This window comes from Arachis ipaensis, chromosome B1, assembly GCF_059453495.1.
Source record: "Arachis ipaensis isolate K30076 ecotype BB chromosome B1, ASM5945349v1, whole genome shotgun sequence".
NCBI classification, from domain to species: Eukaryota; Viridiplantae; Streptophyta; class Magnoliopsida; order Fabales; family Fabaceae; genus Arachis; species Arachis ipaensis.
In genome coordinates this window covers 1,950,093-1,970,034 of record NC_142436.1, presented here as the reverse complement: position 1 = coordinate 1,970,034, position 19,942 = coordinate 1,950,093, and the positions used below count along the sequence as shown (strand labels likewise).

Here is a 19,942-nt window from a genome sequence, read left to right as displayed (position 1 = left end):
ATATAAATCGGCTAAAATCATCAACAATAGTAAAAAAATATTTATGATTATGAATAGAATTTTGTCGAAACGGACCCAAATATCAAAATGTAATAAATTAAAACTTGCATTGGCTTTTAAAACTTTGAGAAAATGAAAGTGTCTTTTGCTTAGAAAGATGACAAATGTCACAAGCCTCATCATGATGCATAGAAATAAAAGGAAATTGTTTATGTAAATGATTAAGTCTTTGTCTAGAAAGGTGTCCTAAATGAAAATGCCATATATTTGAAGGTGTAATGGGTGGAGATTGGATGGAATTTATGGAATGTGTAGTGTATCAATTTTTACCGAAATTGGGTTCAAAGACATATAATCCATCTCTCATTCTGCCCAAATCAACCGTTCCCAAATTGTTGCTCTGTAGAGTGCAAAAAGAAGATGAAAAAGTGAGTTCACATATGAGTGCTGAAGTAATTTTTGAGATCGAGATAATATTAAAGTTGAAATGAGGTAAATAAAGAACATCAAGAACCAAGGATGGCAAAAATTGAACAATGTCTTTATAAGAAACATTTGAGAACCATTTGGTAAATGAACAATAATAGGATAAATTTGTGTGTAAGAAATAAACCAAGACAAATTTGATGCAATGTGATCTGGCACCATAATCAATGATCCAAGTGTTCAAGAATGAATCTCAATTTGAAAAATTGTTAACAATAGAAAAAGTATTGAAAGAACAAAGATAACGAGTAGTTGGATTTGACAAAAGCTCAAGTTGGTTTGAAGGACGAGCTTTTTTATTCGAAGGAAGTGCTTATGAAAGGAAAGTGTTGAGTTGACAAAAAATCCAAAAGAGGCTTCGGATGAAGTTGTTGGTGTGCTCTTTCTCCTTGACCTAGGACAGAGTAGGGACGTTGATTATTCATAGTGGGAAGGGAGGTTGAAGGGGTTGAGTTAGTTGGTTTATCCATAGATGTCAGGAGCTCTGATACCATAATAAAACAGAAAGAGTACGTTCATAAGGAGTATGCAAAGATAATAAAATTGTGAAAGAATAATGAAAGAAAAGAAAAGATGAAAATTTTTTTTATTGAAAATTGTAAACTATAAAGATAAAACTAAATATATATAAAGTATTGGCCTATAAAAGATAAAAGTAAATAAAGATAAGATAATGATAAAGATAAGATAAGATAAAATAATAAAAACTAAAATTATAGTTAAATTATATATTCTATTGGGCTAAATTTGTAGGCCGTGAGATATCTTTATTGTTGTCATGGTTTAATAAATCAGAGTTTATTTTTTTCTTGTTTAAAATCATTAGCTTTTCGATTGATCAATAATTTGCATCGTACACGATATTGACTGGATTCTGTTGTTTTGCAAATTACATGCATTGGATTTTATTTTTATTTTTTAGATGGATCCAATTTAATTCAAACCACATTATATGATATATTAAAATCATAAATGTAATTATTTTATTATCAAACATATATTTCTAATCTCTAGTATAATATTTTTTATTCATATATTACTTTTACTTAATATATATAGAATTTTAATTTTATATTAATTAAGGAGATTAAAATACTCTTATAGTTAATTTTTAAAATACTAGAATAATATCCCTCTAGAATTATGATTGTTTATTTATATTGAAAATTATGAATTTAAATATTTAAAATGAAGAAAAAATTTCATTCCTTCTCTTACGAGATGCTAAAATGATACTCCCCTTTTCTCTATTTTATAAATGTACATTTTCTTTCCTTCTAACTTTTAAGAAACCTCATCTTTAATCCATTTTAAATTTTTTGTGTTAACTAATGTTAACTTTATCCATTTTTTAAGAAAAAATAAATTATTTTTTTAAAAAAAATACTCATTAACAAAAATTTTATTTTTCATCATTAAATTTTGCTTACCAAAATATTCTTTAATAAATTATTCTTTTATTGATTAAATTGTATTTTTACCAAAATATTTTTAAAAAATTAATAATTAAATTATTTAAGATAACAAAGACTACTAAAAATAATAGTAGTGATTATGTACTTAGAGATTGGTTAATAATCTTTAATTAGAACACCATTATGATCGCATTATTGGTCTTCATTAAAACAATAAAACAATTTTAAGAGTGATTGCATAAATAATAGTGGCTAAGTTGAGACAACTTTTTTTTTTTTCATGAAGCTTACTAAAAAAAATAATGATGAGCCAATGAAGAGTATTAGCCAATTTTCAAGATAACAAAGCATAATAATAATTATGCACTTAGAAATTAGTTAGTATTGTTCAATTGGGTCACCGTTATAATCCTGTTAATATTTTTCATGAATAATAAAACAATTTCAAAAGTGACTGGATATATAATAGAGGCTAGGTTAAGGCATATCTTTTCATGAGGATTATTAAAATTAAAGAAACAATGATGAGCCAATGAAGAATATTAGCCAATTTTTAAGATAACAGAGACTACTAAAAATAATAGTAGTGATTATGTGCTTAGAGGTCGGTTAATATTCTTTAATTAGGCCACCACTGTTCCGTTTGAAAAATTGTAAAAGTTTTTTCTTTGGGTTTTTGATTTATGAAACGCAGTAGCATTAATATTTAGTATAATTTTTAAAATTAAATTATAATTTTTTAAAAAATTATTTAAATATTTATAAAAAAATTAAAAAAATAATTTTTTTTATAATAAAAAATTTTTTATCATATTTTTTTAAAAATAAATATTTTTAAAATTAAAAAACTAAATATAAAATAATTTATTTATAAACTACTTTTAATATAAATATTTATTATTTAAATTATTTTTTTAAATAAATTTAATTAAGCTATTTATTCAAATTAGATCTTAATATTCTTCGTTAAAACTTAAAACAATAAACTAATCTTAAAAATATACTGGTCAGGTTGAAACCATTTTTTTAAATGAAGATTTGCTAAAAGAAACAATGATGAGACAATGAAGACTATTAGTCAATTTTTAAGATAATAAAGACTACTAAAAATAGTGTAATGATTATACACTTAATTAGAGATTGGTTAATAGTCTTCAATTGGATCACCATTGTGATCGCATTGTATTCATTATTAAAACAATAAAACAACCTTAAAAGTTAGAGGTCTGCTACACATACAAGTTTTTTTGGCTTATAAATTTTACAAGTTCAATAAAATATATGCATTACACTTAATTAACGCATTACACACTTCCACATTCATAAGTAAATAAAACGCACGTTATTCAATAACTTCTTGTTTCTAAAGCGCGCTACTCACCATACATTATGAACGACTCTTCTTCTTCTTCCTCCATGAAAACAATTTTTTTGCCAAATTTAAAGATAATAGAACTTCAGAAATACACCCAAACGATTACAGAAATACACTCCAACGATTATAGAAATACACCCAAACGGTTACAGGAATTCACTCAAACGATTATAGAAATACACCCAAAGGATTACAGAAATTTAAGAAATACACCCAAAATTTGTTGAAGTACATCTTATGCATATTTCAGAAAGAAAACAGAGAAAAACAAAGAAAACAGAGAGAAAATCACGTAAATAAAGAAGAATAACGTGCATCAAAAAGAAGAAGAAGGAGAAAGAGAAGGTAAGAAACAAAAAAAAAAAGAAGAAGAAGAGGAAGAAGAACGTGCAAGAAGAAGAAGAACGAGAAAGAGAAAGCAAAAAACGAAAGAAAAGAAGAAGAAGAAGAACGTAGATCTTGTATTGTATTTTTGGGGTTTATTCGTTAATTAACTTGTAAAGCATACAAGCCCTAATGGCATGTATTGTATGCAGAGCTTTTCTGTAAAAGTTATTGCATAAATAATCGTGGCTAGGTTGAGACAAAAAAAAAATTTCATGAAGCTTACTAAATGAAATAATGCTGACCCAATGAAGAGTATTAGCCAATTTTTAAAATAACGAAGACTATTAAATAATTTAATTTTTAAGATAACAAATAGTACTAAAAATAACAGTAGCGATTATGTAGGTAGAATTGGTTAGGTTTTTTGAATTGAGCCATTGTTGTGATCTTACTAACAAATTCTTAAAACAATAGAAAATACTAACAAATTTTTTAAAACAACAAACATTATTAAAAATAATAAATGTATAATAATAATTATTTACTTAGAAATTGGTTTGTATATATTTTTCAATTGGGTCACTATTATGATTGTGTTAATATTCTTTGTTAAAACAATAAAACAATCTTAAAGCATAATTGGCTACAAATATTGTTATATTAAATTTTTATGTAGGCATTAATTTTAATCAAATATTAATTTCGCTCAAGAATAGATACATGGACATTCTAAATTAGTAAAAACTTAGTCAACTTCACGTGAAGTTGATAGTTGAGAGCCGTTAAATAATTTGAATGATTCGACTAAATTTTCATCTAACGACTCTCAGTTATCAACTTCACCTGAAGTTCACTGAGTTTCCACCTTCTAAATCAAAATTGTCAAACATTCAAATGTTTTATGTAAAAACTAAAAAGTGATAAATTACTCTATTTTATACTAAGGTTTGAACACAAGTGGAATTGGTCTCATGATCCAACAACAAGGAATAAAAGGAGAAAAAGTAATCTAATCTAACGGTTTATAAATTGGGGGTCCATGGTAGACTAGAAAACTGGATTTCTCATGGTAAAACACTCCCTAAACTATCATCCTCGTAACCTTTTAAAAAACAAAAACCAAATGATTGAAGATTGAAGGAATCTCCGAACTCTGAAGCTTAGATAGCTTACTTGCCTCATAAGATTTTGAATATTCAGACAACAACAGTGTTCTCCCAATCACAAAAACTTTCCCTCTAAAAAAAGCAGTGTTTGATGTGTTAGTCACATTACATTACATAACATCATACCCTTCAATCCTTCATCACTGTTTTAATCTTTTTGGTTTGTTTATTAATTAATGTTTTGTATATTACAAAAGCAAAAGCACTAAGCAAAGAAGAAAAGTAGCAGAAACACACTGTGATGTCTCTTTTCTTTTTCAATTGTGTGCTGTTTTTTTTTTTTTGTAATTTTTAATCCTTGTTATCAGAGCAATTCCAAAACCACTCTCCCAATCAAAGTATCCATCTTTTTGGTTCCTTCTTCACAGCCCCCAATACAAAAAGATGCTAACTTTAGCTTCCCCAACTCTTCACTCAATCAACAAAACCAAGAGTTCTTGTTGGGTGAAGAAGAGAAACAAAAAAATCAAAACTTTTTTTGAGGGGGGAAGAAGAAGAAGGAGAAGAAGAAGAAAAACAACCTTAAGGAACAGCACATTGTTGCTGTTGTTGTTGTTGTGGTGATGGCAAGCACCAGTGGAACAAAGGGTCCTCATGGGGTGCCAAGGCCACCATCTAGAAGGTTCACAAGGTCAGCAACAAAGGTTGTGGAGCTTCCAAATGAGGAAGGTGGTGTTGACAGTGAGATTGTGCCTTCTTCACTTGCTGTTATTGTTCCTATTCTCAGAGCTGCCATGGAGGTTGAGGAAGAGAATCCCAGAGTTGCTTATCTTTGTGAGTTTCCTTCAATGGCCATTTATCATTTTTCTCACTTTTTTTTTATTGATAAATGATCATTGCAAATAGAATAGTGTTTAGTATTGTACATGAAGTGTTAAAAAGATATTACTAATTGCATATATAATATATTAATTGAATTTGGGGGACTGTTTTGCTTTGCAATATGTCTTGTTAAAATGAAAATCAAGGACAAAAACAGTTAAATTCTAATATTTTTATTGCTGTATTGCATGATAACAATATATCTCTCTTTTATTTGATTAATCAAGAAATATTAAGAAGTTCCCTTGTCATTTCCACTAATATCACTGAAGCTGATCAAAAGAAACTGATTAAATTTATAAGAATCATCCTTTACAAATAAAATAATTATAAGGATTTTCAGCAGATCTTTAATGCTTATCTTGTTGGAGAATGAAATGCATAATTTTGGAGGGTGATTTGGATCTTCATAGTGATATGATCATGGATCCTAAACCTTTGGATGACCCCTGTCTATAAGAAAAAAAAAATCCTTCCATTTTCGGGATCAGAAATGTAGAAACAATCATAATTCCAAATGAAAATTAATGAATGTAATGTGAAATGTTTATTGAGTTCTAAATAAGCATCTCTTACTAAGCTAAGAAGAAGAAGAAGAAGAAGAAGAAGAAGAAGAAGAAGAAGAAAAAAGAGCATCTCTATTTAAGGACACCCTACATATCTGGGAACTTTATATTACTTGAATCTTGTTTTTATGAAATCATTCAGCCTTGTGTTAACTTATGTAAAGTTGTCTGACTTATGTTAATTTACTATTGACTTGAGAAATTTTCTCTGCAAATGCGGCACCTAGATTTCTGCTAATGAATGTTCACTTCAAGCAGCATAATGAACTTTTTTTTCTATGAATAAAGTTGCTTCTTGCTTTAGCTGCTTCTGCAAGCCTAAATTTATAGAGTTCTGCATAATCCAAATAGAATCCAGAGGGAAGTAAAACTAAATGATTGTAAAGCATCAGGCTGAAATCATATTCTGATTCCAGAACAGTTAGTCTCTGATTGCAAACACAAGTTCAAAGTCGAAGTCTAATAATCATAGACGACAATGCAACACATAGCAAAGGTGGTTCTAATTTATATTTGAAAAGGAGAGTATTTGATACTGGTCAGTTTCTTTCTTTGTTTGATTAGGTCGCTTCCATGCATTTGAGAAGGCTCATAACATGGATCCTACATCAAGCGGTCGTGGTGTTCGACAGTTCAAGACCTACCTGTTGCACAGACTTGAAAAGGTAGACCAGTTAAACTTCTTTTGTTTCTGTTTGCAATCCACTAAAAAAATGGTCCTAATGGTTGATATGTTAAAACATTGTTCATAAAAAAGTAAAAATCTTGGTTTCAGGAAGGAGAAATTACAGAAAGTATGACAAATAAAAGTGATGCTAGGGAACTGCAAACATACTACCAATATTTCTATGAGACAAGAATTCGGGATGGAGAAAATACTCAGAAACCGTGAGGACTGATATAAACTTCTATGCTTGCAAGTTCTGTGAATTGTGTGATTTATTATCATGTCTTAATTCTTATGAGCTGTTCTTGAAGGGAGGAGATGGCTAAAAATGTTCAGATTGCAACTGTATTGTATGAAGTGCTGAAGGCTATGGTACCTGCACAAAGCATTGAGGAGAAGGTGTGCTTCGTCTAGATTATGTTACCATGACTTGAATTCGTCGAATACTTTTAAATGCAATTGGCTTATAGGCTTAGGATGTTGTTTTATTACCAGACAAGAAGATATTCCGCGGATGTTGAGAGTAAAAGAGGAGAATATGAACACTATAACATTCTTCCATTATATGCTGTTGGTGTTAAACCAGCAATCATGGATTTTCCTGAGGTTTGTATGACTCTAGAGATACATGCATTGTTGGTTTTGCTTTTACTAGTGATATAATTTTCCTGAAACTTACCCTTTTCTTTATCTGTTTGGCTTTTCTTTTCCTTGAAATTATAGATTCAAGCAGCACTCAATGCTTTACGCCGGGTGGATCATCTTCCACCGATTCGTCATGATGTCCCTAGAGATGGTTCAACACACCCAACACATTATAAGAAAGTTAATGATATACTTGATTGGATTTCCTATATTTTTGGCTTTCAGGTAATGATTTCTTTATTTCTTTATTCATTGTATGCTAGAAGTTGTGAATTCGAATCTCTCTTTTGTTCCGAAATTATACTTGTTTTGATGAATCATCTGATATTCTGGTTTTGATGTTTTTGTTTGTTATAAAAAGAAAGGAAATGTGGCAAATCAAAGGGAGCACCTTATACTATTACTTGCCAATATGAATATAAGGAATAAGGCTGCATCTGAAGAGGTGAACATTGTGATTTTATGTTTTAATCATGTATTATAATGATGAAAACTAATAAGAAGCTTGTTGCAGCTTGATGATGAAACTGTAGACAAGTTAGCAGCAAAGATCTTCAAAAATTATGAGTCATGGTGTCATTATGTTCGTTGTAAATCCAATCTTAGGTAATCAACTGATTTAATTGTGATTAATATGATGTTTGTATAACAATGAGCACATTGATTTACTTTTGTGAATGCAAATTTCTTTTTAACACTATAGGTATCCAGATGAACATGATAGACAAAGGTCACAACTCATTTACATTGCACTTTATCTTCTAATATGGGGAGAAGCTGCAAATATTCGGTTTATGCCGGAATGTCTTTGCTATATTTTCCATCATGTAAGTTTACTCTAACAGTCTATACATTATAACAACATAGCATTATTTTCTGATTCACAAGATTCTAGTATCTTAAGCCTATAATGTTCTAATGCTTTTTAGTAAACACATTTTATGATAACACTTTTAAACCATCATTATACTGCAATTCTTGCTGCCATGGTATTACATGTGATGCTTCCATATTTGACTATTTTAAACCATGTTCATAACCCCTCTTTCTTGTGTGTTTCTCTTTTTTGTCCCCCTCCAAAGATGTGCCGTGATGTCTATGGGATTTTACATGGCAATGTCGATGCTGTCAGTGGGGAGGTGTTCTTAAAAGCTGCAGAAAGTGATGAGCTTTTTCTCAGGGAAGTCATAACTCCTATATATGAAGTTTTAGCCAAGGTATGTTTGACACATCAATAATTGGATCAGTTTTGCTGTTATGTTTTCAAGTGTATGCTCCTGAAGCTCTTTTTCTTTACTTGGTGAAAAAGGAAGCAAAGAGAAACAACAAAGGCAAGGCTAGTCATTCCAACTGGAGAAATTATGATGATCTTAATGAATACTTTTGGTAAATGTTCCGCCGAACTTCTACTTATCAAAGTTATTACAACACACAAAACAGTGCTAAAAACTATTTTGCATGCATTCGAATAACTTGAAGTTTGAAATTTGTAATTTTCCAGGTCTGACAGGTGTTTTAAGTTAGGATGGCCGATGAATCGTGATGCAGATTTCTTTAGGCATTCGGATGAGATTCAAACAGCACATCATGTTTGTCATTCTGTCTTTTATTTTACTGTCTGTATTTGTGATGTTTCAACTTGTGTTTAAGCAGCTTCCTTGTGTTTTACTTTTCATGGCTAATAACTATGATTTGCCTTGATCACATTACAATATTTAAATTTTCATTACTTTGTTAAAGAACTTTATTCAAATATAAATGCTAATGGCAGGGCCGTAGCCAAGCTAGCTCAGTTCCTGGGAAAAAGAAGCCGAAAACAAATTTTGTTGAAGTTCGTACATTTTTGCATCTGTATAGGAGTTTTGATCGAATGTGGATATTCTTTATATTGGCTTTACAGGTGATCATAATTCTTGGGACCTGTTAATAGTCTTGACCTTCATACTAAGACTTGTAGTTAAGTCTTGGAACTTCACCACATGAATTAATATTTGTTTTCAGGCTATGATTATTATTGCATGGAGTACCTTGGGACCTGTTGGGGTGTTTCTTGACACTGATGCCTTCAGAAATGTTATGAGTATATTCATTACATATGCTATTCTCAATTTTCTGCAAGGTATTCAATCTTATTATATGTTTCAGCTTTTCTTTGTTTTATTGTCTTCTTTGTATTATGATTTACTAACCTTTTTACTCATATCATCTTCATTGAAAATTTTCAGTCTCCCTGGATATTATACTCACCTTGAGTGCATTGAAGAATATGAAGTTCACTCAGTTGCTTCGATATTTTCTGAAATTCGTGGCGGCAGCTGTCTGGGTGGTTGTTCTGCCAGTAAGTTATTCTAGCTCGGTGCAGAATCCGCCAGAGCTCATAAGATTTTTCACCAGTTGGGCAGGGCATTGGGGTGACCAGTCACTTTACACCTACATGGTTCTACTATATATGTTGCCAAACATAGTGTCTGTATTACTCTTTTTCCTTCCACCTCTGCGGCGAAAGTTGGAGCGATCTAATATGCGACTCATCACACTCTTAATGTGGTGGGCTCAGGTGAGTAGCACAAGCTATTAGTCTTTGCATTTTTTTTTTCTAATTAAATGTTATGTGTCTAACAATGACTTTACTGCAGCCAAAATTATATGTAGGAAGGGGAATGCATGAGAACATGTTGTCACTACTGAAGTAAGTGTGAAAATCTTATAAATTTCTTTTATTTATCACCAAGTTTTTCAAGATATGGAATTCAGAAGTCAGAAGGATGAGCATAAATGCATAACTACCATTGTTTTTGTTATATTGAACATAGTTTACTATATAAGTTTTGTGAGAAACTTCACCATTCTAGTTAAAAGACTTGATGAAGAATATATCTATGTACTTGCTGTTCAAGTTTTCACCATATTATTTCTGAAACTTTTCGGTCACTACATTGTAGACACAAATGTTCTATTTTTGGGCCATTTTTTTTATCCCCCTATTGATCGACTAAAGATTCGATATTGAATTCTTTGACACATATATGCTGCTTCTATAATAAAGTTCGACTCTCCATATAGTTTGGTATTAAAGTATATGATTGTACTTCGTTATGGCAGGTATACCTTATTTTGGATAATGCTACTACTTAGCAAGCTTGCATTCAGCTACTATGTGGAGGTATTATGTCTCCAAATTTTACTGCAGTTTCTTAAAAATATGGATCTTCTATAGTGAGTTTATGCAGAAATATAAGATAGTGGAATCAATTCCCCGTTTTATGAACTGTTAAACTCTTTTCTTTAGGATTTAATTTGATGCACTGTTGGCGTAAAAAAGTTTCAAACAGATATGCTTGTGTGAAAATCACAAAATATATTTTATAAGTTAACCTCATTTAATTTGTTTCTCTGATATACTGAACTTATCTTTCAATAGATAAATCCTCTTGTTGAACCAACAAAATTGATAATGGGAATGTCTATTGATAACTACCAGTGGTATGAGTTCTTTCCAGAAAATGGTAAGCATTTTATTTCACTATTTGTACTACATTTTCTGTTAGTATATCTACCTTAACTCACATTTTGTAAGTGCTACAGAGACTCACAACATTTTCATTGTGATTGCAATTTGGGCTCCAATTGTCCTGGTGAGTTCAGTAGACATGGAATTTCTGAACGAAAACTCTTTGTTCCAATGCTTTGGTTTTCACATTTTGATATAATTCATTCCCTTATTTTTATGTTCTATTATGTATAGGTTTATTTTATGGATACTCAAATATGGTATGCCATTTATGCCACTCTATTTGGTGGAATTGTTGGAGCCTTCAGCCATTTGGGTGAGGTTAGTAGCAATTTTTTATTGGAACGATATTTTCGGATTCCTCTTTACTTGACAGGATTCTTGTTTTATCCTGGGGAAAGAAAATAAAAAGGAAGTTGCAGTATCGAGTTTTATTGAAATTGAAAACAAAAATTAACCTTAAATTCAATGCTAGTATGCTATCTTATTAAAGGTCTCACCTTAACATGATTTTCTTTTGAAAAAAAATTGATATTTTTGCTTGTGGTAATAGTACTATAGATAATAATGCTTTTGTTCATTGTGTTATTTTATCATTCTTTTCATATCTTAGATAAGGACTCTTGGAATGCTCCGCTCGAGATTTGAATCCGTGCCACAAGCTTTCAGTGGATGTTTTTTGCCCGGAAGAAGCAGAAAGACTATACATGAGGAAGTGGTGCTGCATTCATATCTCAAAATTCAGTACTTGCTCATATGATGCAATTATATATAACTACCTAGATAGATTCTAGATATTTATTGCTAGTCTAAATACCTTGCTGATGAAGCAAACAATTTTTCGCGGCAGGATGAAACGTATGGACGGAGAAATATTGCATACTTTTCTCAGGTTTGGAATGAGTTTATAAATTCAATGAGAGAAGAAGACCTGATCAGTAACAGGTTCGAACTTCTGCATAGTATCCGCATCTTGCATAATATGCATGAATCTCAAGCTCTTAAATTTTGATTATATCTCTTGACTATGATTTTTCCAGGGATAGAGATTTGCTTCTTGTTCCTTACAGTTCAAGTGATGTTTCTGTCATCCAATGGCCTCCATTCTTGCTTGCCAGTAAGGTACATTAATATTTTCGATTCACTCCTCGTGATCTAGAAGGTACTATAATTGGATTGCAGCAAATTTTGCTTCTGTTTTAAGTCTCTTTAATATGTACAGATTCCTATAGCCCTTGACATGGCAAAAGATTATAAGAAGGAGGACGACAGTGAGCTCTTCAAAAAGATTATGAATGATAGCTACATGTATTCGGCAGTCGTCGAATGCTATGAAACTCTCAAGGATATCATTTATAACCTCCTGCAAGATGAGGAAGATAAGATGTAAGGAAAAAAAGATATCACTATCTCGGGTGCTTACATATTTAGTCTCTATTTTTATTTCCTGATTTCATTTTTAGTATTGTTGTTAGGATTTCGCGAAATTAGAAAACATGATTTTATTGTTTTCAACTTTTTTCTTCTCAAAATGTGAAAACATAAACCAAACAGTAACTTTCTTTCTGCTTTTACCGGAATCCTCTTGATTATTCAACGTCTTCCATGTATTGTGATAGGATTGTAAACCATATTTGTGATAAAGTTGAATGGAGCATACAAGAACACACATTTGTCAAGGAATTCAAGATGAGTGGTTTGCCTTCACTTAGTGAGAAATTGGAGAAATTCCTAACTCTATTGGTAACTCTTTCCTCTCAGAATATCTCAGTTTCCTATATAGACCCTTTGAAGTCTTTATAACACTGTCTTTTCATTCTCATTGGCAGCGAGCTGAAGACGACAAACTCGAGACACTGAAGCCCCAGATAGTCAATGTTCTGCAGGATATTGTAGAAATTATCTTACAAGATGTTATGCTTGATGGCTATTTGTATGTTCAAAACTTTATATATATTAAACATCACAATAAGTGCTGCATTATGATGTTGATCTGGTTTTGCTTTCTCCAGAGTCATGGAAAATCTTCGTCTCAACACCAGAGAAAGAGGACAGAGGTTTGTCAACATAGACACCTATTTTACTGTCAACAAATCAGTGAAGGAGAAGGTAGTCTTCACAAATACACTCTGGTTGATTCGCTGCATTATTCTTTTTCAATTGTGATTTTGTTTACTAAGTCTTTGTTTCTTCTTTGTAGGTTATTAGGCTTCATTTGCTTTTAACAGTAAAGGAATCAGCCATAAATGTGCCTCAAAATCTTGATGCCCGCCGCCGTATCACATTCTTTGCAAATTCCTTATTCATGAATATGCCGAAGGCTCCCAAAGTTCGAAACATGTTGTCCTTCAGGTTAGTCATTTTGATTAACTAATTTATTGACATGAAAGTGGAAAAAATCGAATGAATATTGAAAAATGGCAAGTGCCAACTCTCCTAAGTTCTTAAATAGTAAAGGCACATAATGTTTGTTTATTTTTAACTGATGCTACTATGATTGGAACTTATGTAAGCTTTTTCTTTAGTGTTTTGACACCATATTACAAAGAAGATGTTCGATATTCGATTGAGGAACTCAATAAGGAAAATGAAGATGGGATATCAATCTTATTCTACTTAAGAAAGATATACCCTGGTGAGTTTGGATTTATTTTCTCACCTATTTTGTTTTCTCCTCAGTACATCTTCACTCATTTCTAAAGCAATGTAGATGAATGGCGTAATTTCCATGAGCGGCTTAATGACTTGAAAGTTGAGAGTGATGAGGATAAGAATGACTTCAAGACACAATGGGCATCTTACAGAGGACAGACACTCTTTCGAACAGGTCTTTGATCATATTGAACAATGATAACTTTTATTACTAAATTTGTATATGGTTTCCAATTCAAATGTTGATTTTCATTTTGTTTCTGCTAGTGAGAGGAATGATGTATTATAGGGAAGCTTTGATTCTTCAATGTTTCCTGGAATATGCTGGAGACAATGGTCAGTTATCTCCTTTATTACAAATTCTAATTCATAGTGCAACTCCATTCCTTAAGAATGAAGTACAATATGTTTTTTTTCTTCCTTGCAGCTATATTTAGCGGCTTCCGGACAACAGATTTTCAAGATAAAGATAAGAAGGGGCTCTTTGAATATGCACAGGCTTTGGCTGATTTGAAGTTCACCTATGTTGTTTCTTGCCAAGTCTATGGTGCTCAAAAGAAATCCAAGAATCCCAAAGAGAGAAGTAGCTATACTAACATTCTTGGCCTGATGTTAGAGTGAGTCAACTATACCATTTTCCAAACTATATAGATGTACTTAATATAACAAAGTGATTCTCAATGAAGTAATGGAATATACCGTGTAGGAATTCAGCGCTTCGTGTTGCCTACATAGATGAAGTGGAAGAGGCAAAGGAAGGGAAATCACAGAAAGTTTATTACTCAGTTCTTGTCAAAGGAGGTGAAAAGTATGATGAGGTATGAACAAATGTTCAAGTTTGAAGTCTCATTTTCCAATTATGATTCACCTAAATTTTCTAAGAAAAGGATAAAAGGACCTAGTTGAAAAATGTTTGTACAAGTTTCCTGGTTAAGAAATGGTTTTATGTTGATTAATAGGAAGTATATCGCATCAAGCTTCCGGGTTTACCAGTTGAGATTGGTGAAGGGAAACCTGAAAATCAAAACCATGCCATTATATTCACTCGTGGTGAAGCCTTGCAGACCATAGACATGAATCAAGTAAGTTTTCTTTGGAGTTAAATTTAATGTGTTAAGTGGTATTTATTTTCTATGTAGTTCAGCACTCTTACTTTCTCCTTTATATTCTAAAGGATAATTACTATGAAGAAGCATTCAAAATGAGAAATGTGTTGGAAGAATTCCGAAAAGATCATAGTGGACGAAGACGACCTACCATATTGGGTCTAAGAGAGCATATTTTTACTGGAAGGTATTAAACTTTTACTTATTTCATGATAAAGAAACCATAAATGTTTTTATTTATTTATTTCTCATGTTTAATCAAGCATTTAAAGGGTACTTATTGTCAGTGCTTACTGTTTCTTACTTTGCAGTGTTTCATCACTTGCTTGGTTTATGTCAAACCAGGAGACTAGCTTTGTGACCATCGGCCAACGAATATTGGCAAATCCTTTAAGGTTAGTACCAATGTCATGAACTACCTTCCAATGTGATACAAAGTGTAAGTTATTATCAGAGAAAACACTGAATTATACATAATTTGTAATAACTTGAAAAAAACTTTTCTTACAAGGAATACATGTTCTTAAATTTGCAGGGTTCGATTTCACTATGGCCATCCTGACATATTTGACAGAATCTTCCACTTAACAAGAGGTGGCATAAGTAAAGCATCAAAAGTCATAAACTTGAGTGAGGATATATTTTCAGGTACATCCAGGTTACTGAGTAGAAATTGTGTATCCAACTTACTGAATCTTTTACTAACTGTGCTTATCTTTGATAGGGTTCAATTCAACGCTACGAAACGGATTCATCACTCATCATGAGTACATACAAGTTGGTAAGGGGCGTGACGTGGGAATGAATCAGATATCACTCTTTGAGGCTAAGGTTGCAAATGGAAATGGAGAACAAACACTTAGCCGAGATGTTTATCGCCTTGGACGACGATTTGACTTCTTCAGAATGTTGTCATTCTACTTCACAACAGTTGGTTTCTATTTCAGCAGCATGGTAATTAATAAAATATCCTTTTGGGAAATTTTCCTTGAAACTTTGCTCAATTTGGACTAGATGGTGTTTTCTTTGACATGATAGGAAACTACTTTTATCACAGTGTATAGTTTCTTAATAAATAAGCTAACTCTTGTACTTTTATGCCATGACTTGATCAGATAACTGTGTTAACTGTCTATGTGTTCTTATACGGCCGAGTATACATGGTATTGAGTGGAGTTGAAAAAGAAATTCTTCAAAGTCCAATCATGCAGCAGAGTAAAGCCCTTGAACAGGCCTTGGCAACTCAATCTGTTGTTCAGTTGGGATTGCTGCTGGTACTGCCAATGGTTATGGAAATTGGTTTGGAGAAGGGATTCCGAACCGCCTTGGGTGATTTCATCATCATGCAGCTGCAACTAGCCTCAGTGTTCTTTACTTTCCAGCTTGGAACAAAAGCTCATTACTATGGAAGAACTCTCTTACATGGAGGCTCTAAGTACAGACCGACCGGCCGTGGTTTTGTTGTCTTCCATGCAAAGTTTGCTGATAACTATAGGATGTATTCCCGGAGCCACTTTGTTAAGGGTCTTGAGATACTCATACTTTTGATTGTTTATGAAGTTTATGGATCATCATACCGCACCTCACTTTATCTGTTCATCACATTCTCAATGTGGTTTTTGGCAATTTCTTGGTTGTTTGCTCCATTCTTGTTCAATCCTTCTGGTTTTGATTGGCAAAAGACTGTGGATGATTGGACTGATTGGAAAAGGTGGATGGGAAATCGTGGTGGTATCGGTATCTCGTCTGATAAAAGCTGGGAATCTTGGTGGGATGAGGAGAATGAACACTTGAAATATTCAAATATAAGGGGCAAATTGCTTGAGATAATACTCGCATTTCGCTTCTTTATTTATCAGTATGGAATTGTCTACCACCTTGATATTGCTCATCATAGCAGAACTTTATGGGTAGACAAACTCATTCATATCTTCTCTAATTCTATCAATCAGATTGTTGGCTTTATTGAGACCACCTAGTTATATATCACATTTTTTCTTGTGTAGGTATATGGACTTTCTTGGGCAGTTTTGGTCATTGTCCTTATTGTCTTAAAGGTATGTAAGATTTATCCATGATTGATGAATTCATTGTTATTTCTTCTAGTTTAAGCCTAACCAATTTCTTTGTACAAAAGTATCATAAATAAATTTATAGATTAACTGAGTTTCTCCTTCTAGTTTAAGCCTAACCAATTTGTTTGTATGAATTTCTATTTGGACATCAGATGGTATCGATGGGTAGACGAAGATTTGGCACTGATTTCCAGCTAATGTTCCGTATTCTCAAGGCACTCCTCTTCCTCGGCTTCGTGTCAGTCATGACTGTACTATTTGTGGTGTGTGGACTTACCATATCAGATTTGTTCGCCGCCGTTCTTGCCTTCATGCCCTCCGGTTGGGCCCTTATACTGGTAAGTTTGAAACTCCTACATATTTCAAAACCATGCATGTTTGGTGATTTTACATGTTTGTGTTTATTACTTAAAAGTTAAAATCAGAATTCTACTTATCAGGAATCAACTTCAGTTATTTTTTATGCAATTTTGGTTACTAGTTTGCAAAACCAACTATTAGTCTCTAGAATTGATTCTAGCAAAAGTTAAATTCTTTTACTTTCTATCAGAATCACTTTTAAGGAGCTACCGGTTTTCGCAGAATCGATTCTAAAAAGCAAAATCTCACACAGTTGAAGAAAATTTGCTATATGTTCTACACTATTCCGAAACTTTAGGCCTATGTAGGAAGTAATTGATTCACTCACTCATGTTCCTTCTTTTTCGCGCGATAAAAGATTGCGCAAGCATGCAGGGGATGCCTGAAGGGAGCTAGATTATGGGATTCAGTGAAAGAGCTCTCTAGAGCTTATGAATATGTAATGGGACTTCTAATCTTCATGCCAATAGCAACTTTGTCATGGTTCCCATTTGTTTCTGAGTTCCAAACACGTTTGCTTTTCAACCAAGCATTCAGTAGAGGGCTTCAGATTTCTATGATCCTTGCTGGGAAGAGGGACACAGATAAAAATGACAAAGTTGAATGACATTATTGGATTGGTAAGTAAGATAGACTTAAAATCAAGTTTTATTTTGTTTCATGCTTTAGTTTGTGTTTTCAATTCATGTGGTTATTTTCAGTGCTTTTGGCCTTTCTGTACTTATTTTTGTTCACGAAATTCTCGAAATAGAAAACACTGAAAATGAAACCAGAAACCAAATAGGCCTTTTAATTTGCTTTGGTACTATTCTAACTGATTCCATCTCTTTTTCTAAATGATTATAGGAAATTGCAAGAGTTTCAATTTGAGGACATATCAGCTCCTGTGTCAGAAAATTTTGGGAGAGTCTGATGGATAGTTTATTTATTCTTTTTCTTTTCAAACTGTATAGACTGAGAGGCAGAATGACAAATAAATAGTGAATGAATGATTAAAGCAGAAACTATAAATGAAATGGCAAATCTGTATCAGCATTTTATGTATATGTATGATATATTAATTACCACAGAAAGAGGTTCATAGGGTGAAATCCTTACTCTTCATTACAATTTAATTAGATTCAAGGCATTTCTTTGTAATATTCTTTTATTATACATCAAGATCAATGTTAGTAGTTTGCATTTTCACTTTAGATTTTAGTTAACCAAACATATAATTATTCAACACTAAACTCTAAATCTTAAATCATAAATATTAAATCCTGATTTTAAATTATATAAAAAATATTAATTAAAATATTAGTTAATATTAATAATAAATGTTGATCCTAATATTTTTTTTTTTTATATTATATACTTTTCATTAATCACATTGTACTTGCAATAGGGAATATATACATAGCCTTAAGCCAATATAATCAGCTAACAGAAAATGGAGCTATAAATGTTGTAACTGCTTTGCTTACGTCAGCAACTAATTAATTAACTTGTTAACTATCTAACTAAATAATTTTAACAAATATTTTTAAATGTAACTTATCTTTCTCATCTTTTATCACTTTAAAATTTAAATGTCTCTCCATGGCTTTAATAATCAATTTCAAAATTTAATTTAATTTTTTATGATTGATCTGTTATTAATTACTTTCTAAATTTTTTTTTCTTCTCTATAAATAAGATTCACCACTTTCTAAGGTAGCGTTTGTTTTCGGAGACAGTACACAGAGACATGGACAGTAAATGTTTAAAATATGTTTGGAAACAGAGACATAGACACGGAACAGATTGTCTCCGAAACAGTTTTTTATATCTTTGTGTCCACTTTTTTACGAAGGACAATGATGGACACGGGATTTGGAAGGGTGGACACGGAACTTTTTTTATAAATTTTGTTTTCCTTTTTATCCATAGATATCTTTTATTATTCTACTATTATCCCTTCTTATTTTTTCTATAATTAGTCTTGAAACTTTTGAAAGATAAATATTATTAAAGGTAAAATTGATCTTTTAAAATGCTAAAAAATAATTTATAAGTTATAATTGATTTTATATAATTTAAAGAAAAATTAGTTTTTAGATAAAAAAAAATTTGTTTTCTAAATAAAAATAGATTTTTATGTGCAAAAACTAATTTTTTCATGTAAAAACGGATTCTTTTTTAAAACTGATTTTTTATTTAAAATTAATTTGGCTTATAAACCTAAACATAATTTTTTATTAATCAAACTCAAGATCTATTTTTTTATTAATCTTAACCATATGTATTTCTACATATTAATAATAAATTTAAAAATAAAATAAATATATTTATAATTTTATTTTAATATAAATACTATTATATTTTTTTTATTAAAATTTTTGGTCTCTTCAAACATTTTTTCAAGTTTCGTCTGTACTCCTACGTACTCTCATTCTCTGTTAAATTAATTTGTACTTGATGTAGAAAATTTTGAATCATATGGTTATTTTAGTCATTTCATATAATATTTTAGTCTTATCCATGTGTATCCAAACATAATATTCGACATTACATTAGTGTCTTGTACATCATATCCAAACACAATACACAAACAATAATTTTTAGTGTCTCCATCCTATTGTCTTTGTCTCTGTGTCATGTTCTGTCCTGTCTCTGAAATCAAGCTCAGCCTTAATAGTTCAACATTTTAATGTCCTTCATGTTCACCTTAATAACATCCAGGTTTCTTTTCTTCTTTTTCTTCTTTTATTTGTTTATTTATTTATTTTGTGGCAAACAGCGTATGTT

The 19,942-nt window shown here is 31.4% G+C and overlaps 1 protein-coding gene across 1 annotated transcript; it reads left to right on the top strand.

The window, feature by feature from the left end:
- Positions 1-4,739: 4,739 nt before the first annotated feature.
- On the top strand, positions 4,740-18,313 carry CALS7 (glucan synthase-like 7). The gene is made up of 43 exons (XM_088500801.1): positions 4,740-5,543; positions 6,722-6,822; positions 6,933-7,045; positions 7,136-7,223; positions 7,320-7,430; positions 7,548-7,694; positions 7,831-7,914; positions 7,984-8,075; positions 8,173-8,296; positions 8,552-8,686; positions 8,779-8,855; positions 8,971-9,058; positions 9,241-9,369; positions 9,471-9,588; positions 9,695-10,026; positions 10,106-10,158; positions 10,572-10,632; positions 10,891-10,975; positions 11,055-11,104; positions 11,215-11,301; positions 11,594-11,698; positions 11,831-11,925; positions 12,021-12,102; positions 12,203-12,366; positions 12,600-12,723; positions 12,810-12,913; positions 12,993-13,089; positions 13,181-13,332; positions 13,506-13,615; positions 13,691-13,807; positions 13,900-13,968; positions 14,060-14,249; positions 14,339-14,450; positions 14,592-14,714; positions 14,807-14,925; positions 15,050-15,133; positions 15,274-15,386; positions 15,463-15,692; positions 15,854-16,648; positions 16,745-16,795; positions 16,966-17,151; positions 17,532-17,793; positions 18,020-18,313. The coding sequence occupies exons 1-42, from the start codon at positions 5,333-5,335 to the stop codon at positions 17,778-17,780; spliced, it is 5,757 nt and encodes a 1,918-aa protein (XP_088356927.1). The 5' UTR covers positions 4,740-5,332; the 3' UTR covers positions 17,781-17,793; positions 18,020-18,313.
- The last annotated feature ends 1,629 nt before the right edge of the window (positions 18,314-19,942 follow it).